Genomic DNA, 25,255 nt, shown 5'->3' on the forward strand with positions numbered 1-25,255 from the left:
CTGCTTGGATTTCCTGCCTGGCAGTATCCAGCCTTGACATAGGCGAAATCAGCTTTATTTATCAACCAATTAGAGCAACACTTATTTACAGCACACAGAAAGATCATCCCACAGCACTGAGAGGTAAATTAAGAATCATTTGGACAAACATTCCTTATGAAATGCAAAGTGTGTAATATTGAACTTAATCCTGTCTATATCTCTTTTCAGGTTGGCTACTGAACTTTGTAAAATAATGTTGACTGTTTCTAAAAATATGTGGAAGCCACAGACACAGCAACCATCTTTTTTGTGGTTATTGAATTATTTCAAGGTTTCATTTGTCCTTTGTTTCTTTTCCAACACATTTTTATGGAATTATTTGAAAATTTCATACAATGCATCCCAATTACACTTGCTTCCCATTCCTCCAAAGTCTACCCTCCCACCCTTCTACCTCCCCCCCCCACACACACACAAACACTCTAAGTACTATTTGTGTTGCCCATATACTACTCATTGGAGCATGGTCAAAGCCTTAAAGATAGGTGAGTCCTTTCCCATTCCTCACCATGGCCAAAAGCTAACAGCTGTGAAAAGCTACACTTCAGAATTTTTATCACAATTTTTAAGGACTCTCCTCCACGACTTTCTGTCTAGACTTTTTTTTTTCCTTTTGTAGGGGAGGTTGTTACAGAAGACTTCAATGTCTCTCATTCTGAATTATGAGTCTGGAGTCATTGATACCACTTCAACAGATGCTTCCTTGTCTATAACAGCCAGCAGCCACATGGACATTAATAGGGTCCCAGCATGGATCATTGACATCAACACGGTTTACAGTGGCAGCATGGACCACAGATATCCACATGGCCTCTGGATGCACCATGGAAGATGGACATCAACATGATCTCTGGGGGCAGCATAGACAATAGACTTCATCATACCTTCCTGAAGCAGTACAGACAATGGACATCAACATACATCTCAGTGTCAGGGAAGACCACAGACATTGGCATGGCCTTAACATTGCCTCAGACTACAATACAGGCCACACATAACATGGCCTCTGGCAGCAGCAAGAACCACAGACACATATATACATGATGTCCAGTGGCAAGTTAGACCACAGACAACACCATGGCCTCAGGCTGCATCACAGACCACAGACATCCACATATCCTCTTACTGTTACATGGACCACAGGCATCAACATGGCCTTCAACAGTAGCACGGACAACAAATATCAACATGACCTCAGGCAGCAGCCCAGGCTATGGAAAGCCATTTGTCTTCTGGAGGTAGTATGGACCAACACCATCAACATGATCTAAGGCTGCAGCAATGATCTGGGAAGGGACACCAGCATGGTCTCTGATGGCAACATGGGTCATGAACAACAAGGTTTTCACTGATAGTTCAGAGCAGGGCACCAACATGGGCTCCAATGGCAACATGGACATCAACAAAGGCCTCTAGCAGTAGCACAAACCATTGATATCAGCATGGCCCCATGGCACAGTGGACTAAGGATGTCAAGATTGCTTGAAGTGGTAGCACAGACCATGGCCCAAGCCATGAACATCAATTAACATGGACCCTAGTGATAGCATAGACCACAAAGGCTAACAGGGCCCCTGGTGGTAGCAGGAACCATGGTATCAATTTGGCCCCGCAGCAGCATCTCAGACTATAGATATTAACATGGCCTCAGTGGACAGGAGAGATCACTAACTTCAATTTAGTTCCCTACAAGGGAACACGGACCAGAGACATCCATTTGGTCTCTAGTAACAACTTGGTCCATAGGTAACAACATAGCTTGCAGCAGTCACAAGAGGAGAAAGATGCGAGCTGCCAGCTGGAAACTTGCTGATACTGGACAAATATCTAAGCATGTTTTCCCATTCTTTAAAGTTCCTGTTTGCTTTCTTCAATACAGCTGCTTGCTGATTGCCACTGCTACACAGACTGGACCACTAGCCACTACTGTTTTCCAACTAATGAGTTCATGATGAGTAGCTGGTCAGAACAGGGATCCCCCTTTGAGGGAATTTGGGATAACCTAAGTCTGTGTTCCTAGGCTGTGATCACCCATACTTGGCTAGTGTAGGAGGTCCTTCTATTTATGTGTTGCTTTCATTGGTTAATCAATAAAGAAACTGCTTGGCCTGATAGGGAAGAACTTAGGTAGGCAGAGAAGACAGAACTGAATTCTGGGAAGAAGAAAGCAGAGTCAGCGAGCCACCATAGAGATACCAGGTCAGACATGCTAAATCTTTCCTGGTAAGCCACGACCTCATGGTGAACACAAGATTGGATTAAATCAAGATGTGAAAGTTAGCCAATAGGTGGCTAGAGCTAATGGCCAAGCAGTGTTTTAATTAATACAGTTTCTGTGTGATTGGGCCGGGACAAACAAAGGGACCCTCTCTCCATCAACACTTGGCTACAAAACAAACCATTTGTTATCACTCTTGAGATTTAATTGCCCAGTTGGTACAGTCCACAATCACCTAGAAGAGCATGCCTGAGGCAGTGACCTCCATAGGAGCGGGTACAATGGAGCGATCGCTGAGGAAGTAGGCCTGAGCCAGAGACCTCTACAGGACCAGGTGTGAATCAGCAACCTCTGAGGGAGCAGACTGCAGCCAGTGGCCTCTGCCAGAGCAGGCTATAGCCAAAGATCTCTGACCCAACATGCCTAAGGCAGCAACCTCAGCAAGAGTAGCCCCAAGTCAGCAACCTCTGTGGGAGGCTGAATGACCCCCAGATTTGCAGAGCAGCACCCAAGAGCACTGAGCAGCACCCAGGAGCAACGAGCGATCTCTAGAACACCAAGTGACTTTCAGGGTGACTAGAATTGTGGTTCTGACTGCACCACAAGGAGCAACCAACTGAGCCTTGGATCCACTGGCACCTGGAAGATTGATCACGAGAGTCACAGCCCCAACTACATCAGTAAGAGGAAAAGATGGATAGACAAAAAAAGAGGAACTCTGGACATTGAAATACACAGGAAAAATTCAAAGGATGACTGAAGTTGATATTGGAAGAATAGATTTATAAAACAAGGCAAAGAAAGGATAACTAGGAAGACTGGAACACCCTCTCCATCTGATGATCTTGTACTCTGTAAAGATTTGTCACTTGTACTTGTCTAATAAAATGCTGATTTGCCAGTAGCCAGGCAGGAAGTATAGGAGGGGTGACCAGACAGGAAATATAGGTGGAGCAATCAGAACAGGAGAACTCTGGGAAGAGGAAAGGCTGAGTCTGCAGTCATCACCCAGAAACAGAGGGCACAAGCTGAGAATGCCTCACTGGTAAAAGGTACCAAGCCACATGGTTAACACAGATAGGAATTATGGATTACTGTAAAATGTAAGAATTAGTTAATAAGAAAACCTGAGCTAATAGGCCAACCAGTTTATAGTTAATGTAGACCTCTGTGTGTTTATTTGGGACTGAATGGTTGAGATAGAAACCTCTGTCAACACTGGGCTAATGTGTTGCACTAAATCCACATAAAACTTGAGAAAGCTTGAAAAGGAATTCTAGACACAAAATTACAGACTTTAACACACTTCTTGCTATTTGCTGGTGGTGTGCCACAGTTCCCTTAAGAGAAGTTTTCCTGATTCACCCATGGCTGTTTTGAAATGCCAGCTTTCTGAGCCATGCTGCCATTATGATCTCTGGATCTTTCAGGAGACCGAGCATTTGAATGGGGTTTGTGAGCAGACTGATGCAGCTTGGTTAATGGTGACAAGGACTGGCTGTGTGCCTGAGAATGGGGCTGTGTGTATGGCTCTCAAGTGCCAGTGGCTCCACCATGCTGGACTGGGCAGGCAAGCAGGAAGTACCATGTATACCACAGTAATGGTTCAACTTAAATTTTAAGAAGCACATAGCATTTTAAAAAGTGCCCCTGGAGAGTAAAGAATTACAGATATGCAATAAAGACAAATCCAGATGAGTCACAGTGTTAGATAAATAAATGTACATAGGCTTGGAAGAGAGAAGAAAAAGAGTAAAAATAAGCCACATAAAAATGGAAAATTCACAGAGAGTCTTGATTATGCATATTATTGTGTTCTCTTTGAATTTTTTGACTATGAATGAGCTAAGTAAAGAGAGATATTTCATTGTATGGGCTGCTAAGCTAAACCAGCATTTTTATTATAAAGGTATCATGACTTCCAAGTTTGGGTGTAAGGATATGTTGCTTTGGAAAAGAGGTTCTCTTGGTTCCACAGTGGATGAGAACCTATGGATTGCTTCCAGACCAATATGGTTTGATGAAAAAAGAGCCCCTGAAAGGATGCTGTGAATGCCCCCAAAAAGAAAGTACTTCACCCAATAAACAACAGGAAGGAGTTTGGAGAAACTATGCCCATATTCCCAAACATTGCTTATAAATGTCTCTTTACATTTAAAGGGGGATATACTATAAAAATGGGTACTTGGCATTGGTATGAATATTGGTTTATTGATACAAGTTTTAGATTAGTTTTGTTACATGTATATTTCTGTTTTTGATTAAGGTATTGTGTTTGTGCAATTCACTTAAAATGTAATGTATAATTAAGAAAAATAGGTTAATAGATAATCATCTATAATAGTCAAGATTGTAGTCATGTTATTTAGGTTTTCTAGATAGATAGAGATATATTTCAGTTAGTTAGATATTCTTCAAATCTTTCAGAGACCTTCAGAATATGGCATTTAAATGTTTTAAGAACTTAAGACTTTTCATGACAATGAGATACATCTGCTCCTGGCTGACACAAGCATGGCTCCAGTTGCAGCACAGACCACATACAGCAATATGGTACCTGATGGCAGCATATACCATAGAGCTTTTTTGAGAAGACTCAATCCAGAAAGTGAACCACTCTAAATCTTGGACATCCCACCCGTTCTTCAGAACCAGGGTAGTCATGGAGCTAAGTAATAGAGCTTGGTGCATTAGGAAGCAGAGCCTGTGAGAGATCCAGGCTGCTGCTTACCACCCTGCCAGTACAATATTTTTAAGGAGATACAGCCCAGTAAATGAATTTTTCTCCATCACAGACATCCTGTTATTGTTCAGAGACAAGGTGATCTTTTGTCTGGGCAGGGGATCTGGGGGCAGGATCCACTAGAGCTCCAGGCCTCTACACATCTGTGCCATTAGTACCATCCTGCTGGTTCATTAGGTATGACCATCATACCTACGGCCTGAGGGCAGCTGCACAGTTGGTGTCTTCAGTTGAGACCAAGTACCCACACTGAAAGTCACCATCTTGAATCAATCTTCAAATATTTTTTTAAAGTTCTGACAACAGAAGTTACAGCTGTACCAGGACACATTTACTTGAGATAAAGCCATTCTCTCTGCCACTCTATATTGATTTTCTAACATCAGGGCCTCACTCCAACTCTGGCTTGGGTTGCAGCAGCTATGGCATCCATGTTTGAGGCTCCTCCTTGGTGATTGTAGACCTGTAATGCAATCTGCTGCAGGATGCCCAAAGCAGTGGGGAGAGAGTGTGGGAGAGACTTCACTCCTCTGCCTCCCCTTCTAGCCCTCTACAGAAGGCATGTGATTTACCCCTCTTGGCTCAATCCTATCTTTCCTGGATTTTTTTTAATGTAACAGTCATTCAAAAGAAATGAAAAAAAATTCATATCTGGTCATAAAATGGAGGTCACTAATATGGATATGATTGTAATTCAGGTTTATGGTATGAGTACAAACTCATACCAAACACTTATTTAATTTAGAATCACCCATAGTCTCCCAAAAACCCATAACTATAGTCATCTATGATAATTTTCATCTTTGATGTGACCACAGATTATGAATTGATTTTGATAATTTTATTAGTATAAGAGGTCCTTCTGTATTTGTGTTGCTTTCATTGAATGAATAAAGAAACTACCTTGACCTTTAGATAGGAAAAAACTTAGATAGGCAGGGGAAAGAAAGCTGAATGCTGGGAGAAAGAAAGCAGACAGAGAGAGCTGCCATGGAGTCGCCAGAGTCAGACATGCTGAATCTTTCCTGGTAAGCCATGACCTCATGGTGACATGCAGATTATTAGAAATGGGTTGAATCAACGTGGGAGAGTTAGCCAATAAGAGGCCAAAGTTTATGGGCCAAGCAGTGATGTGGGAAGGTCATTTGTCAATCTGTTGTTTCATTGGCTAATCAATAAAGAAAACTGCTTGGTCTGATAAGTCAGAAAATTAGGTAGGTGGAGTAGACAGAACAGAATGCTGAGAAGAAGGGAAGTGAGCCAGACGCCATGCCTCTCCTCTCTGGGGAAGACGCGATGAAGCTCCAATCCAAGATAGACGTAGGCTAGAATCTTCCTGGTAAGTCACCACTTCGCGGTGCTACACAGATTATTAGAAATGGGTTAATCAAGGTATGAGAATTAACCAGTAAGAGGCTAGAGCTAATGGGACAAGCAGTGTTTAAATGAATATAGTTTGTGTGTTGTTATTTCGGGGCATAAGCTAGCCAGGCGGCCAGGAGCTGGGTGGCAGGAACGCAGCCCTCTGGTCCTTCTACAAATGGCACCAACATGTGGATAACTGAATCCACAGAAAGCCTAAGAAAGCTTGGGAAAGAATAAAGTAAAGCTTTATTGATATAAATTTAAGGTCGATCTTGTTATATGTATATGAATTTCTGATTTGATTAAGGTATTATGATTGTGTAGTTCATTTAAAAATGTAATGTATAATTAAGAAACATAGGTTGATAAATAATCCTCAATAATAGTCAAGTTTGTAGTCATGTTAGCTAGATTTTCTAGATGTGCATAGATAAATTTCAGATGGATAGGCATTCTTCATATCGTTCAAAGACTACAGAATATGGCATTTAAAATGTTTTAATAACTTAGGGTTTTTCATGACAATGAGACATGTCTGCTCCTGGAAGCACCAATCTATATCGAAGAGGCCCCTTATGGAGTTTGTTAGCTATCTAGGCAAGAAATTGCTCTTGCCTGGACTGTTGCATAAACTGGAAATGAAAAACTCAGAGAGAGGACTGCTGAAATTGCCTAAAGTTGAGATGTTCCTTCGGGGTACCTGATTCATGAAAGAGAAGAGTCTGCAAGACATTCTGCAGGACACAGAAGAAAGTAACTGAACTGTTAAAATTTCCTGCTTCATGAAAAAGTCTGCTGGATACTATGGGCCTGTAGGCTGAAGATGGATGCCCCAATGGTACAAAATAACTTTGGGTGACTGTCTAGGAATTGAGATGTCTCTGAAACTTCTAGAGTTTTGGAAATTTCTTACAATTTACTTCCTGTTTACTTAGGTAATATTACATCTTTCTGGACTCTTTGCTGGAGTTGAAGAATAGATAGATAGTTATAGTTTTCCCTAGTTATGATAAAAGATAAAATAGATATAAATATTGTGACTGTAATTCTTGCTTAATAACTGTTTTGTTATATGTAACTTTACTATGTTAAAGTGGAAGCCTTTTTTTTTGTTTAAACAGAAAAGGGGAAATAGTGTAGGAGGTTCTTTTGTATTTGTGTTGCTTTCATTGGTTGAATAAATAAATTGCCTTGGCCTTTAGATAGGGAAGAACTTAGATAGGTGGAAAAAAGAGAGTTCAATGCTCGGAGAAAGAAGGCAGGCAAAGAGAGCTGCCATAGAGTGGCCAGAGTCAGATATGCTGAATTTTTCCCAGTAAGTCAAGACCCCGTGGTGACATACAGATTATTAGAAATGGGTCGAATCAAGGTGTGAGAGTAAGCCAATAAGAAGCTAGAGCTTATGAGCCAAGCAGTAATTTAATTAATACAATTTCTGTGTGGTTATTACAGGGGTTAAGCTCGCGGGGCAGCAGGACACAGCCGGCTCCTTTTACAACATTTTAAAAGATGAATAAATGAAGCTGTAACTGTAGATAACATGCTACAGATCTCTCGTGATGACTTTGACACATTCTCTATACAAGCTGTGAAACTTCTGGACACTGTAAAGTGTAGCTGTTGGGCATGCTACAAATCCACTTCCTATGTATGTTGTTCCTGCCACTGCTGATCCCTCTGTCACTCAGGTAGGCATGATCTCCTTCTCCTCGGGTGGGAACCCTAAAACAAAAACAAACAAAATTTCTGCAGTTGACCACTGCATCCCCCCCCCAGCAATGATATCTCACTCGTGTCCACTGCTTGTTTATAGCACGAATCACAGAAAAGCAGAGTCCATGAGGAATCACCTGCACTAGTGTTACACCCAGTGACTTTTCCATTCTCAGGGTTCCATTTGGTGATCACCTTGTCACTCATCCATATTTAACCATGTACTGTGTGTAAAAAGCATTTGGCAGGTGCTTGCTACCATGTTCACAAGAACTTCAGCCATGAGTAGCATCCCAAGGGTGGTTTTCAATTCTACCTTGAAGTACTTTTCACATGTATGAAAGTGGAAGAAAATGGATTAAAATTCATTGGGATGTGGAGTTTATTGGAGACTGTCTATTGCATGTAACACACAACCAACACCAAGGACACCTCCAGTCCAAGGTTTATTTTTCCTCCATACCAATACATTTCCCTTCACATGACTCAGCCTTTCACCTTTCACAACCACGACTCACTCAATCACAACACTTGAACACAGTAGGAGAAAATGCATTCTGAAAACATACAAGTTGTTATATTCGGTGTTGTCTGTCCACATCCAAGGGTGATGTGATGACTCTCTGTGCAGGCTGATCCAGTGGTCAAATGGTCCCTTGTATCTCTTCAGGAAATTCTGTCATAAAGCACAGAAAACTAATATGTGTCTCTCAACTTCAGATACCATTGAGTGTCTCCAACTTACAGCTTCTTTTCAGGATGTCAACAGGTTTGAACTGAGAGTAATTGACTTTGGAACCTAAATAATCCTCAGTTCTCAGTGGATATATTTTACTGCCATAACCCATAGTACACTGACAACCACCCCTCTTCTGTGGCTGAGAAAGTCCCTTGTTAAATCTGTATTTACAGTTATTAACAGCTGTCACCTTAAGTTCGCAACACCTGCCAGTTTGGACAAAGACTTACATGACCATGTATACTTATGTTTGGTATAGGAGGTCCTTCTGTGTGTTGCTTTTATTGATTAATGAATAAAGAAACTGCTTTGGACCTATAGCAGAACTTAGGTAGGCAGGGAAAGCTAGGCTGATGCTGGGAGAAAGAAAGGTGGAATAAGAAAGAAACATTGGAGCTGCCGCCAGAGTCACACATGCCAAAATTTTGCCAGTAAGCCACTGCCACGTGGCAATACACAGATTCATAAAAATGGGTAAAATTAATATGTAAGAGTTAGCCAGTAGTTTAACTCCCTGGTCATTGAGCAGGGGCTGCTCCTCTGTGCTAAGGCCTCTCACTCCCTAACCCATCCCAGCTTGCACCCAGGATCCTCCTCCCTTCTTCCTCCCTTCCGCGGGGACACAAGATCAGCCAGCTCAGCCTATTTGGGTGCTAAGACGGGGTGGGCAGGAGTTCCTTTGCTTCAATAGCCTGCCTGCAGCAAGGTAGGCCTTTTGTCAGCGAGGTCCCTAGCCAGCAAGGGAACCTGATCCTGTTCCATAAGATCCATCGGATAGCATTTGAAGAAAGAGATGAGCAGGCACCAAGGCAAGAATTCCTCCACCAACCTGAAGAACAACATGAAAACACCAGAACCCAGTGATCTTACAACAGAAGGTCTCAAACATCCTAATACAGAAGAAGTGGAAAAAATTGACAATATAAAAGCAATAGAGTCCCTTAAACAGCATGTAAAATTCCCTTATAGAAATGGATGAGAAGTATAACAAAAAGTTTGAAGAAATGAATAAATACATAAATGATACCCTGGGAAACCAAGAAAAAACAATCAAACAGGTAATGGAAACAGTTCAAAAATTGAAAACTGAAATGGAGGCAAGGAAGAAAACACAAACCGAGGGCCGGCTGGATATGGAAAATCTAGGTCAATGAACAGAGACTACAGAAACAAGCATAACCAATAGAATACAAGAGATAGAAGAAAAAATCTCAGATTCTGAAGACACCATAGAGAAAATAAATGCACTGATCAAAGAAAACAGCAAATCCAACAAATTCTCATCATAAAACATTCTGGAAATATGGGACACAATAAAAAGACCAAACCTAAGAATAATAGAGATAGAAGAAAGAGAAGAATTACAGCTCAAAGGCCCAGAAAATATATTTTAAAAAATTATGGAAGAAAACTTTTCCAACATAAAGAAAGATATTCCTATGAATATTCAAGAAGCATACAGAACAACAAATAGACTAGATCAAAAAAAATCCCCTCACCATATAATAATCAAAACACAAAACATACAGAAAAAAAAAGAATATTAAGAGCTGCAAAGGAAAAAGGTCAAGTAACTTATAAAGGTAAACCTATCAGACTTACCCCGGACTTCTCTATGGAAACCATGAAAGCCAGAAGGTCCTGGATAGAGGTACTGCAGAAACTAAGAGACCATGGATGCAAGCCCAGACTACTATACCCAGCCAAGCTATCGTTCACTATCAATGGAGAAAACAAAATATTCCAGGATAAGAACAAATTTAAACAATACGTAGCCACAAATCCAGCCTTACAGAAAGTAATAGAAGGAAAATCACAACCCAAGGAATCCAACATTGCCAACACTGCCTACAATAACTCAGACATCTAGCGACCCTTCACCAGCACAATAACCGGAGTCAACAACCACTGGTCATTAATATCACTTAATATCAATGTACTCAATTCACCTATAAAAAGACACAGGCTAAGAGATTGGATACGTAAACAGGATCCAACATTCTACTGTTTACAAGAAACACACCTCAACCACAAAGACAAACATCTACTCAGAGTAAAGGGTTGGAAAAAGGGTTTTCAAGCAAATGGACCTAAGAAACAAGCAGGTGTGGCCATACTAATTTCTAACAAATCTGACTTCAAACTAAAATCAATCAGAAGAGATCGAGATGGTCATTTTATAACATACTCATAACAGGGACAATTCATCAGAATGAAGTCTCAATCCTGAATATCTATGCCCCTAATATAAAAGCACCCACTTATGTAAAAGAAACATTACTAGAACTCAAGGCAGACATCAAACCACACACACTAATAGTAGGAGACTTCAACACATCTCTCACCAATGGACCGGTCAATCAGACAGAAACCTAACAGGGAAATAAGAGAATTAATGGAGGTAATGAATCAAATGGACTTAAGAGACACATATAGAACATCCACCCAAATAGAAAAGAATATACCTTCTTCTCTGCAGCTCATGGAACCTTCTTGAAAATTGAGCACATACTCAGTAACAAAGCAAACCTCCATAGATACAAAAAAATTTTAGTGACCACCACGGATTAAAGTTAGAATTCAACAAAATGCTACCCCCCGAAAGCTGACAAACTCATGGAAAATGAAAGTCAACTACTGAACCACACATGGGTCAAGGAAGAAATAACGAAAGAAATTAAAGTCTTCTGTGAACTTAATGAAAATAAAGAGACAACATACTCAAAACTATGGGACACTATGAAAGCAGTGCTAAGAGGAAAGTTCATAGCACTAAATGCCCACTTAAAGAAAATGGAGAAAGCACACATTGGAGACTTAACAGCACACCTGAAAGCTCTAGAAAAAAAAAGAAGCAGACTCACCCAGGAGGAGTAGAAGACTGGAAATAATCAAACTGAGGGCTGAAATCAACAAAATAGAAACACAGAAAACAATCCAAAGAATCAATGAAACAAAAAGTTGGTTCTTGGAGAAAATCAACCAGATCAAAAAACCCCTATCCAAACTAATCAAACGACAGAGAGAGAACATGCAAATTAATAAGATCAGAAATGAAAAGGGGGACATAACCACAGACACAGAGGAAATTCAGAGAATCATTAGATCTTACTACAAAAGCCTGTATGCCACAAAACTGGAAAATGCAAAGAAATGGATATTTTTTTTAGATAAGTACCATATACCAAAGTTAAACCAAGACCAGGTGAACAATCTAAATAGACCTGTTAGTCACAAAGAATTAGAAACTGTTATAAAAAAATCTCCCTTCCAAAAAAAGCCCAGAACCAGATGGTTTCAATGTAGAATTCTACCAGAACTTCCAAGAAGAGCTAATACATATACTCCTAATGCATTTCACAATATAGAAACAGAAGAGTCATTGCCAAATTCCTTTTATGAAGCTCCAGTTACCCTGATACCAAAACCACACAAAGACCCAACCAAGAAAGAATTACAGGCCAATCTCACTCATGAACATTGACGCAAAAATTCTCAATAAATTACTGGCGAACTGAATCCAAGAACACATTAGAAGAATTATCCATTGTGATCAAGTAGGTTTCATCCCAGAGATGCAGGGCTGGTTCAACATATGAAAATCTATCAATGTAATCCATCATATAAATAAACTGAAAGAAAAAAAAATATGATCATTTCATTAGATGCTGAAAAAGCATTTGACAAAATTCAACACCCCTTTATGATAAAGGTCTTGGAGAGATTAGGGATACAAAGGTCATGCTTAAATATAATAAAAGCTATTTACAGCAAGCCGACAGCTAACATCAAATTAATCAAAGAGAAACTCAAAGCCATCCCACTAAAATCAGGAACACGACAAGGCTGTCCACTCTCTCCATACCTCTTCAATATAGTGCTTGAAGTTCTAGCAATAGCAATAAGACAACATAAGGGGATCAAGGGGATTCGAATTGGAAAGGAAGAAGTTAAACTTTCGTTATTTGCAGATGATATGATAGTATACATGAGCGACCCCAAAAACTCTACCAAAGAACTCCTACAGCTAATAAACACCTTTAGTAAGGTGGCAGGATACAAGATCAACTCCAAAAAAAAATCAGTTGCCCTCCTATACACAAAGGATAAGGATGCAGAGAGGGAAATCAGAAAAGTATCACTTTTCACGATAGCCACAAATAGCATAAAATATCTTGGGGTAACTCTGACCAAGGAAGTGAAAGATCTATTTAACAAGAACTTTAAGTCTTTGAAGAAAGAACTTGAAGAGGATACCAGAAAATGGAAGGATCTCCCTTGCTCTTGGACTGGGAGGATCAACATAGTAAAAATGGCAATTCTCCCAAAAGCAATTTGTAGATTCAATGCAATTCCCATCAAAATCCCATCAAAATTCTTCACAGACCTTGAGAGGACAATAATCAACTTTATATGAAAAAGCAAAAAACCAAGGATAGCCAAAACAATTTTATACAATAAAGAAACGTCTGCAGGCATTACCATCCCTGACTTCAATCTCTATTACAGAGCTACAATATTGAAAACAGCTTGGTATTGGCATAAAAACAGAGAAGTTGACCAATGGAATCGAATAGAAAACCCGGATTTTAACCCACAAACCTATGAACACCTGATTTTTGATAAAGGAGCTAAAAGTATACAATGGAAGAAAGAAAGCATCTTCAACAAATGGTGCTGGCAAAACTGGTTGTCAACCTGTAGAAGAATGAAAATAGATCCATATCTATCACCATGCACAAAACTCAAGTCCAAATGGATTAAAGACCTCAATATCAGTCTGAACACACTGAACCTGATAGAAGAGAAAGTGGGAAGTACTCTACACATGGGCACAGGAGACCACTTCCTACATATAACCCCAGCAGCACAGCCATTAAGGGCAACATTGAATAAATGGGACCTCCTGAAATTGAGAAGCTTCTGTAAAGCAAAGGACACTGTCACTAAGCCAAAAAGGCAACCCACTGACTGGGAGAAGATCTTCACCAACCCTGCAACAGACAAAGGTCTGATCTCCAAAATATATAAAGAACTCAAGAAACTAGACGTTAAAATGCTAATTAACCCAATTAAAAAATGGGGCACTGAACTGAACAGAGAGTTCTCAACAGAAGTTCAAATGGCCAAAAGACACTTAAGGTCATGCTCAACCTCCTTAGTGATCAGGAAAATGCAAATAAAAACAACTTTGAGATACCATCTTACACCTGTCAGAATGTCTAAAATCAAAAGCACCAATGATAGCCTTTGCTGGAGAGGATGTGGAGTAAGGGGTACACTCATCTATTGCTGGTGGGAATGCAAACTTGTGCAACCACTTTGGAAAGCAGTGTGGCCGTTTCTCAGGAAATTTGGGATCAACCCACCCCAGCGCCCAGCAATACCACTCTTGGGAATATACCCAAAAGATGCCCTATCATACTACAAAAATATTTGTTCAACTATGTTCATAGCAGCATTCTTTGTAATAGCCACAACATGGAAGCAACCTAGATGTCCTTCAATGGAAGAATGGATGAAGAAAGTGTGGAATATATACATATTAGAGTACTACTGAGTGGTAAAAAACAATGACTTCTTGAATTTTGAATGCAAATGGATGGAAATAGAAAACACTATCCTGAGTGAGGTGTCCCAGACCCAAAAAGATGAACATGGGATGTACTCACTCATAATTGTTTTCTAGCCATAAATAAAGGGTATTGAGCCTATAATTCATGATCCTAGAGAATCTAAATAAGAAGGTGAACCCAAAGAAAAACATATATAGTTATCCTCCTGGATATTGGAAGTAGACAAGATTGCTGGGCAAAAATTGGGAACTGGGGGGTGGGGTAGGATGGGAGAAAGGGGAGATGGGAGAGAAAAGTGAGAAGGGGAGGATGGGGAGAGCTTAGGGAATGGAATGGTTGGGATAAAGGAAGGGTGGATATGGGAGCAGGGATGTATATATCTTAATTAAGGGAGCCATTTTAGGGTTGGCAAGAGTCTTTACTCTAGACGGGTTCCCAGGGGTCCAGAGAAATGTCCCCAGCTAGGTCCTTGGACAGCTGAGAAGAGAGAACCTGAAATGGCCCTATCCTATAGCCCTACTAATGAATATCTTGCATATCACCATAGAATCTTCATCTGGCGATGGATGGAGATAGAGACAGAGACCCACATTGGAGCACTGGACTGAGCTCCCAAGGTCCCAATGAGGAGCAGAAGGAGGGAGAACATAAGTAAGGAAGTCAGGACCGCAAAGGGTGTACCCATCCACTAAAACGGTGGGGCTGATCTATTGGGAGCTCACCAAGGCTAGCTGAACTGGGACTGAAAAAGCATGGGATAAAACTGGACTCTCTGAACATGGCAGACAATGAGGGCTGCTGAGAAGCCAAGGACAATGGCACTGGGTTTTGATCCTACTGCATGTACTGGCTTTGTGGGAGCCTAGCCTGTTTGGATGCTCACCTTCCTAGACCTGGATGAAGGGGGGAGGACCTTGGACTTTCCACAGGGCAGGGAACCCTGACTGCTCTTTGGACTGGAGAGGGAGGTGGAGGGGAGTGGGGGGAGGGGGAGGTAAAAGGGAGGTGGGGAGGAGGCAGAAATTTTTAATAGAAAAAAAAGAGTTAGCCAGTATGAAGCTAAAGCTAATGGCCAAGCAGTAATTTAAATAATATAGTTTCTGTGTGATTATTTCAGGTTTAAGCTAAACTGGCAGCCAGAAAGAACAAGCACCCTCCTTATAACAATCATGTTTCTCAGTCAAATGTATGTCTGACCATGCAGGATGACTATTAGCATTACAGGAGAGAGTGCCTTTGGAGTATCTCAGGAATACAGCCAGATGGGTTACTATCACAACTGGCACATACTAATATGTGTCCCCCTGTCCCCTGTATGCCTAGGGTGGAATCCTCCCTCATGCTGCAACATTAAGGTCCCTATCTTAAGACAGTAAATATTCAACAGAACAAACAACAAACCAATTTTGATCATTTCTTACCAGCTCCTCTTGGTTGTCAAATCGAGCTAGTTGAGCCCCTAGTGCCCTGCAGTAGTTCTGACTGAATGTCCAGTTTTCCATGTCTTCAGAAAAATAAAAACATTTATTTCCAAATCCAATCCAGTTTCTTGGGCAAAGAGCATAGGTATTGTTACGTGAGATCTGTTCTGTCTTTCCTGCTTTTGTAATGACAAAATAAAGAGAACTCCTCACTTCTCTGGATTTAACTATGGACAAATATCAGCATGCAAACATGGCATAGTCAAACAGGTTTTTAATTCCAAAGCTTTGCTTGAAGACTTTCTGTTATCATATACACATACATTAAATCCATATGAATATATGCTAGTTCTCATTAGAGGCTCCCAGAATGGCAATTATCAAGAAATCTCACAGCATATATCAGAAGGGGCACTTATTTATTGCTGGTGGGAGTATAAACTGATACATGCAGTATGGAGGCTCCTTTAAAAAATTACAAACAGACCTTTTGTGACTCAGCTATGTCATTCCTAGGCATATATGAGAGAACACTACATCATAACACAGAGACCTGCACATCCATGTCTACTGCTGCTCCATGTACAATGGCAGCAAAATGGACCTAACTAGATGTCCATCAACTGATGAACAGATAATGAAATTGTAATATATGAATAAAACAGAATGTTATTCAGACACAAAGAAAAATGAAGCTTGTAAAAAAGTGGTGGACCTAGAAAGTATAATATTAAACAAGGTCACACAAGCCCAGAAAGAAAGAGACCCCATGTACTTCCTCATATGCTTGTCTCAGCCCATAATGCATAGTGTGGACAGCTGTCAAGTGTGAGTATGGTGTAACATGTAGAAAGAAGAACGAGGAAGAGTGTTGTAAGGTGATGAGCAAGAACAGGATTCAGCAAAAGGCTCATAAGGGCTTTTTAATAGCCTTAAGAATAGGGCTATTAAGAGCATGGTTTTTCTAGTTTAAACTTTGCTGGTTTTTTTCTAATTTGTGATGAATAAGAATATAAAAATGTAAATATAGTGAAAGTCTAAACCTTAACCAAAGCTCCATGGCTTCAGAACAGTTATTCTGTATTCAATGAGATTCATAGGGTTTGGGATGTGTCAAGTGCTTAAGTGGCTATGATAATGGAACTATAATATGTTCATTTGTGAGTCCATCATAATAAAGTAATGTGTGTGTGTGTGTGTGTGTGTGTGTGTGTGTGTGTGTGTGTGTGTGAAACTCTTAAGGCAGCAAGGTTTCAGAGAATCACTTAGAAAAATAACATGTATTTTATTTCATAACTTTTCCTTTTCTACTTTGACAGGTAAGAATGACTACATGACTCTATGGAAGGGCTACTGAGGATAGAAATAAATGATTTGATAAGAAATATTAAATACTAGAAATGACGATCACACACTTATTTTTAGTGGAGAGCAATTTGTTGTAGCTCTTCCTAGTTCTTATACACCTACCATGAGGCTTTAATGAAAGGAACAAATGCAACAGGTCCTGAGGGTGACTGCTATGTAGAGCCATGTGAAAGTTTAGATTATACATACTGTCTTGTAGGCAAGTGTTTGTCCATGTTTAGACTGTGTATTATTCATTGACATGGTTAAAGTTGATTTTATAAAACAATATACGAATCATTACTCCAGATGCGGCAGGAAAGCTGTACAAGATTTCATCACATTATTTAGAAAAGTCTAAAACTAGAAGCTCAGCAACAGCATATTTCTGGAATATTCTATTTAAGATTTTCAGACTATAGTTGAAGATGTTAAAATAAACCATGGGTCATGGTGGTTCTTCACAATTCTCACTGCGCCTAGCTGCAGCAGTTTCCTTGAGGCTGCTACTTGGGTATTTTTTTCTCCTTGTCCTCTGCATTGAATAGTTTTCCCATGTAGGCATATGTCTCCCACATCTCTCTAGAGGTTGCTGAATGTCCTCTTCCTAGGGATGCTGAACCTGGCCGCCAGTGTTGTTCCTTCACTGCATCTTCCTGCTAGACCCTAAGTTCCCAGAGAACAGGAATTTCCAGTGTGTTCTCTCTCTGCCCTTCACACAGTGCCAGGCTCACAGTGCTCAGTAAGGGTAACTGACAGTGTGGATGTGGACAGAATGCTGCAGGATCTGGAGATGTCACTCACCTGACAATGACAGAGCCACAGAAAGTGCAATCACAGCTGCAGTGAGGACGATGATCACTGCATAGCAGCAGTAAAGCCTAGCAGGAGACACGGGGGAGATGATTCTGAGACATTTTTCTTGGAGCTTTTTACCTGAAAAATATTAATATAAGAATGCCAACTTGGAGAATTTCTTAAGAAAAATTAAAGAAAATTAGCACAAACATCCACTTACAATCACTTACAAGTATCTGAAAGAGTGCTGCAAACCCCTTTCAAAGAAGGCCCTGGTCCATAAAGGATGGCCATGGAAGAAAGAAGACTAGAGATGCTAAAAACAGAACTTCCCAGGGGTCTTCTGGTTACTGAACTGAGGCTGTATCATGAAAGGGCAGGAACCTAAAGGAGTGAGGATCACAGTGAAAAACAGCAACAGTCAGCTGGATTTCTCTCCAGAAAGTGCTCTGGTTAGGAGTAATGAAAACACTAGGGAAAACTCAGTGTAAATAGACCTATTAACACACTAAGAAAAGAGGAAAATAGAAATATCAATACACAGCAAAATTATGCAAAAATAGGAATTAGAGCAACTTCCTCAACCCTATAAAAGTTATCAATTAAAAACAAAATAATAAATCCAACTACACTCTGCTTCATTCCCAAGTGTGCAGTTATTAATGCTTTCCCAGCAACCAGGAGCAGGAATAGGATGTCTGCTCTCTGTTCCAGGATGACTTCACAGGAGATCCACCAAGGGTAAAGAAATAGGGTCACGAAGCTGGAAAATTCCTCAGGACTTAAAATGACTCTTCCACAGGACACAGGTTCAATTTCCAGTGCTCACAAAGTAGTTTACAACTGTGCCAACTTCAGTTCCAGGGGACTCATCGCCCTCTATAGGTACCAGGCACTCATGTTAAGAACAAATGTGCAGACAAAACAGTCATATACATAAGATTGTTAAAGAAATAAAAGAAGGTTTACACTTCTTGAAAAACAGATGAAGGGTTTCTCATCACCGATGATGCAGTTATATCGGCATAAAAATTATGACAATTCTATAAAAGACTACTGAATATAAAATATGAATTTACAAAGCTGCAAGATACAATGTCAGCATGGTAAAGTCAGCTGTATTGTCAAATGGAAATTAAAGTCTAAGACAGCACTATCTTCAGTAATGACAGAAGCCATAAAATTATAAAGCTGAAAAGGTTCATAATCAGCACAGTAATTAACTACATTTAAAGTTATGAAGAAATCAGGACAGGGCTAGATTGTTGGGTCAGTTGTTAAGAGCACTTGTTGCTCTTGCAGAGGACCTGGGTTTGATTCTAGCACCCACATGGTAGCCTACAACCATCTATAATTCCAGTTGCTGGTGCACACCTGACCTTGGTGTGCACTGGAATGCATGTGATGCACAGATATTTATTCAGGCAAAACACTCATATGCATGAAAATTTTAACATAAAAAAGGAAAGAAATCAAGACAGATCTAAACACATAATTGTTCTGAGATACTTGCTCACACTCACACTCCAAGACTGCCAATAAAGTTTAACATTGAATCAGGGGCAGAGCTAGTGACTAGCTGACCAGAATTACCCATAGAGGTTTTGGAGGACCCAGGATACAAATAGAGAGACATAGGAAGTGGTAGAAAAGGATTGAGAAAGATTTGCAAGCCCTTTTGTATCTGGAAAGGAGAGAGACAGGTCACTGGACACTTATCTACTGCTTCTCTGATCAATCAGGTTTTTACCCCATTATCTGACTCCCAAGTTTTATTCAATAACAGAACAATATAAGAAGTAAAGGCTTCACATGATAAAACGGAATACTCAATATTGCTCATGTGTAAACAACTCCTGAACAAGTTTATATATACAACACAGTATCACTTCCTGGTGGAGGGGAAGTGATTGCCTTCAGAAAAAAAAATAGCATCAAATTATTAAAAAATACTAAGAAGGGGCTGGAGAGATGGCTCAGAGGTTAAGAGCATTGCCTGCTCTTGCAAAGGTCCTGAGTTCAATTCCCAGCAACCATATGGAGCTCACAACCATCTGTAATGGAGTCTGGTGTCCTCTTCTGGCCTGCAGGCATACATCGAAGGAATGCTCTGTATACATAATAAATAAATAAATATTTTTTAAAAATACTAAGAAAACTAAAAAGAAACTAGAATATTCTAAAATTATTCTGAAGAGGAGTCAAATTCAGAAAGATCACACTGCCTCATCTCATGATTTATGAGAACAGAAAAACAGACAGCCTGGTGCTAGTAAACATGTAGACAAAACAATATAGCAGAAAAAAAAGACTCCAGAAATGATATCAAGCACTCATCGTCAACAGATATTTAACAGAGATGTACAGTTTTTAGACAGGGAGAGTGTGGCACCGCTCCAGTATGTGCCACTGAAACAACCTTGTATCTGTCTGCTGAAAACAAGACAAGATGAACTGTAGACCTGAGCACGAAGCTCAATATTGTAAAGTCATTGGATTCTTTAAAAAGTGGGGAGAATGTTTGTGAACTTGTTTTGGGCAAAAAAAATCAGTAAATAACAGGAGGTTGAAGAATTAGTTGCTGATGTGAATCTAAAGTCTTTCAGGATGGCAAAACTATGCAGCTAGTATGAAGCTGTTTGTCCAGAAAGTCTACAATATGGTGATGTGCCCCCATCCTACCCACATACCCCATGCTGGAAGGAAAGCCTGCATTTAAGGTTTAAGAAAAAGAAAAAGAAACATTTATGTGCATATTTGTAGCAGCATTAAGGATCACTGTAAAAAAATGGAATATTTGCAATCACTCAAATGTCCCCAAGCTAATGACAAGGTAAATACACCCTCTCTACACAAGAGACAAGTTGGACCACAAGCCTGTACTTGCCTAGAGCAAATGTCTCCACCTTACCAAGGGAAATGTCCCCAAGGCTTCTGACTCAAAAACATTCCCATACTAATCAGCAAGCTTAAGCAAGTTTACAGTCAGTAAGTCACAGAAAATAGCTTCCTTCTGAGTAACTTTTTTAAAAAGACACCCAACTGTCACGGAAACACCCCAACTGCCGCAACCCTCTTCCTCCTCTCACTTCTCTACAAGTTTCTTGCCAGCTTTCCATAACTTCTTTGTATAACATTTGACTATGAAGTGTGTGTGTTTGCATGCTTCTAAATTCAGAGTACTGTTTCTGTATCAGTGGAGCTGTGGATACAGTGTTAGAATCTCACCAGCAGTGTATCTGACATGCTGTTGTCTGAAGAGCATTGTCTGAAGAGCAGAATGTAATGCTGACACAATGTGAAAGAAGACAAGTGTGATGTCTCTGCTTCAGGGATCCATGTTTTGGCATTCTGGAAAAGTAAGTGTGTAAGGGCTGGGGACAGAGGTACAAAGACTCTGCAAGTGGGAATGGGGAAGTTTGGGGAGGGATGGAGGGGGTCTCTATGTCCTTTATAAACTATTGTTTAAGATTTATTTTATGTGTGTTACTGTTTTGTTTGGACTTATGTATATATGTGTGCTACATGCATGCCTAGTGTTAGGAGACCTCTGAAATATGTATTGGATCCCTGGAATAGGAGTTAGGGGTATGTATGTGAGCCACCATATGGGCTCTCTTAGAGGCAGGGCTGCTGAGTGGCAGGCTTTCTGAGGGGACTGGGCCTGGAATGGGAGGTGTAAGACCAGAGTGTGGATGGGGCCCCTACCTAGAGATACCCAACAGGAGTATGGATCACAATTTCCCCATTTATTCACCTATAAATGTAGATAGGTTCCAAGTACTGGTTTTTGTGAACAGTGTTTGTAGTCAGAGACTGCTTGTTCATTTCTGGGCCTCCCAGACCCAAAATAATCACATAGAAACTGTATTGATTGTAATACTGTGTTACTGGTAGGATTCAGTCATTATGCTGGACCCTGTCATCTGGGAGGATGAACCCAGGCAGTACCCTGGCCAGCCCAGGTCCCAACGGCTGTTGTGTCACTACCTAGTCTGTATTTAGTTGCTATCTCTTTAAGAGACAAGCTCTGCCAACTATTGATTTCTTTCCAGCTCGGCCTGCATGGAGTATTTGACTCCTACCTGCATCCTGGCCCCTTGGCCCACCATGGTCTCTCTCCCGTCATTTTACAACACTTAAAATAATATACAATTAAGTACAAATATCTCTTGGCGAGGTAGAGAGGAAGTAGACAATATTTTCAATAAAGCAGTGTCAGATCTGGTGTTAAAAGGCACAGTGGGATGAGTACAGCCCACCATAACGTGCAGTGCTTCTAAAAGTAGCTGAGGAGTTTAATATATTCATCTTTAAGAAATTTTCCTAATGTGATCTCTCTGCCAACGCAAAAATCCCAATTAGCCAAATCACATTATTAAATAATATCCAGGTTTAATGGGATTTAATGGGATTCCTGCGCTCTGGGGTGCTCCCGAGGGGGAACCAAGAGGCCACAAATGTCACTACCAGGAGGAAGGAAAAGAGACCACGAGGGAACTTCTGGGGAAGCAGTTTAGGTAGACTGCTGGAGTTGTCAAGATTTTGGCAGGCTTTCTTGACCCTCCTCCAAGGAGGGGTCAAAGCTAGGAGGGCACAAGGACAGGTCCTCCAAAGATGGAGACCATAGACTGGGACTTACATTCACCGTAATAAAGCAACATGTATGTTCATTTTAATGGATGAATCATAAAACATTGAGCTGTGAGCTGTTCGATCTGGTTCACCAGCAGGGGGCCCCACTGGCAGGAGAAAAAGCTTCCCATGACTTTGTTTTAAGCAGCCCTAGGCTTTGTCTCAGTTCTGGAAAGTGAAGAAGAAGCCGCCATCTTGGAAGTTCACCATCTTTATTGCTTAGTCATGGGCTCTCTTAAGGCCTTCACGGAATTTATCTAGCCCCTAATCCTTCAGAAATACTTGGTATACCTGAGAAACAGTAGTATTGTTCGTGAGCTTTCTCTTCTGGTCAGAGAAGCCAGAGGAGGTGAAAGCATCAGAGAGGCTGCAGTGAGTTCGAGAGAGCTGGGTCTGCAGACAGGAAATGAGAACGTGAAACTGTCAGAGAAGCTGCAGAGAATTCAAGAGAGCTGGGTCTCCAACTTTCACCTAAGTCAGCTGCTTTATGGACTGGTCACTGCCCTGAGAACTTGGCTGACATTTTCAGCCCATAGACAAGTCTGGAGAAGGAAGGAAAACTTTACTTTTTAATGTTCCTCAGCACATCAGGTGCTCTTTACCATGAGGAATATGTGATTTAGTGGCCCCTAAGTGCTTAGGCTCAACTCTTAAAGTCAGGACAACAGAGGACATACCTGCTGCTCTACCACAAGGAAGGGCCTGGGTGTGTGCAGAGGAAGAGTCCTTTAGATGTGAACTGGATGGCACGGGATGGGGCCAAGGTATTCAAGGGAGGCCTGGTTAGAAGGCTTTCTTCTTCAGTTTGTCCCCCACCTCCCAGACTAGTATTTACCACATCGGGGGCCTGTCCACCTAGAGGAACTTAGCCTGATCTCCTGAGGCTGTCACTAACTAGACCTTTAAGCTAACAATAAATGTGAATTCTGTTTTTCAAGAAATATTCTATTCCTAAACAAAAATATTAAAGTAGAGGTATAATCATGTCTCAGCAGTGAAGAGCATTTGCTACCCTTGTAGAGAGAAGACTCGGTTCATTTCCAGCACCCACACAGGGGCTCACAATTGCCTAAGTCCAGGTCCAGGGGATTCAACACCTTCTTCTGACCCCTGTGGGCACCAAGCATGCACATAGTGCACAGACAAGCAGGCAAAACACACATACACGTAAAATGGATTTTAAAAGTTTTAAGTTAAAGGGAAAGAGATTTAAAGAATAAAATAGAAACATTTTCCAAAATGAGAGGATACGGTTTTAAAACAGCAATCTCCAATGTCCTTTTCCCATCATTTACCATAACCTGAAAAAGAAGATGGATTTAGAGGTGGGATCAGTCTCCCATCCCCGACCTACTGAAAATCGTGGGATGCAGCACTAGGTAAAGTAGGAAAGAGATTGTTCCCTGGTGCCACAGAATTCTTTAAGACCTGAAGGAGTACACCTGTGTCCTAAGGAAAGGGGAGAATTTCTGACAGCCTGGAGGTTAGGGATGAAAAAGCACAATCGGTTTGGGGAGGGGGGTCCACTGTGGGAGCCCAGAAAAGAAGGTAGTGGGGAGGTGTGAGCAGGGGCACTTTAGGGGCACTGGATGGCAGCGACTTGCCTGAGCATGCCCAGGTTCCTCCAACCAGACCTCTAGGAATCCGGACACCTACTGTGCTATAGGAACTCAGAAGAGCTGTTTATCTCTCCCTGCCATAGCAGGTATCTCACAATCAAGTATGCATGGCTGGGCCAGGGGGCTGTAAATGTCCCTCAGACTATGGGGAAATGTAATCTGATGGGCAGCTTCTTCAACCCTAACACCCACAACACAGGGCTACAGTTCTTTTAATCACAGTGAGTGAGGCAGCCTCATTGGCTACTTTAGTCAACACAGGCACTCTGTGCCTCACTCTGGCGGGAATTTAAAGAGCGCAGATTCAACAAGTTCGCTGTTGGTTGCTCTTCCCCAAACATGTTTAAGTAACACTCGCCAAAACAGAATAATAGGGAATTGCACTGCTGTGCTCCTACCCACCCCAGGGTTCCCCACCCGCTGCCTAGCCTATCTGGAGAGATGCCTGTGGCAAGCTAAAGGGAGGAAGATTCCACACCCCTGGTGAAGCTCCCCTTTTTCTCCCTTTAATTTAGTTAACGATTGATCAAATACGTACGGTTTTCTTCCACGCGACCCGGAGAGGTGGACTCCGCAGTTGACATTTTTATGAAGGCTATGCACCACCTTTGTCTTGATGAAGCAAAGACACTGGGATGAATGAGATGGACTTCTGAAAACAGACCAAAAAAGCCTGTGGGCGTGGTTTAAATAGCTCTTCCCAGCTGGTCCGTGATTTGTTGCCTGATTAATCATCCTAAGTATTCACCCCTTTGAAATAAAATTAAAAAAAGCATAAAATCTGCTTCTTGTGGGAACGGAATTACAAATTAGGAGAGGGACCCTGCAGGAAATGTGTACCGTAAATGAAATGTGTACTGCAAAGGAAATAAAGGGAACTTAGATTTGTAGATGTTTTAGATTTTGGTAGCGCAAATGCTTTTAAATTAGAGCAACTTCACACACTTTTCTCTGCTACCAAGATAGGAAGACAGGGGGAGGTTCACGGTCCTGGGGAAATCAAACTAAAAACAAAACAACTGCAAAAGAGTGAAATGTA

General features: G+C 41.0%; 1 protein-coding gene across 2 annotated transcripts; it reads right to left on the reverse strand.

Moving 5' to 3' along the window:
• Positions 1-7,780: 7,780 nt before the first annotated feature.
• On the reverse strand, positions 7,781-24,868 carry LOC130869765 (C-type lectin domain family 2 member E-like). 2 transcript variants are annotated; one of them, XM_057762198.1, is made up of 5 exons: positions 24,755-24,868; positions 17,969-18,100; positions 15,818-15,993; positions 8,651-8,757; positions 7,781-8,090 (listed from the first exon to the last, which is right to left on the reverse strand). In XM_057762198.1, the coding sequence occupies exons 1-5, from the start codon at positions 24,798-24,800 to the stop codon at positions 7,946-7,948; spliced, it is 606 nt and encodes a 201-aa protein (XP_057618181.1). In that variant the 5' UTR covers positions 24,801-24,868; the 3' UTR covers positions 7,781-7,945. The 2 variants fall into 2 exon arrangements, with proteins under 2 accessions (XP_057618181.1, XP_057618172.1); XM_057762189.1 differs by having other exon boundaries at positions 15,818-15,996.
• Between the last annotated feature and the right edge of the window lie 387 nt (positions 24,869-25,255).

The sequence above is a fragment of the Chionomys nivalis genome, chromosome 1 (assembly GCF_950005125.1).
Source record: "Chionomys nivalis chromosome 1, mChiNiv1.1, whole genome shotgun sequence".
Taxonomy (NCBI): domain Eukaryota; kingdom Metazoa; phylum Chordata; class Mammalia; order Rodentia; family Cricetidae; genus Chionomys; species Chionomys nivalis.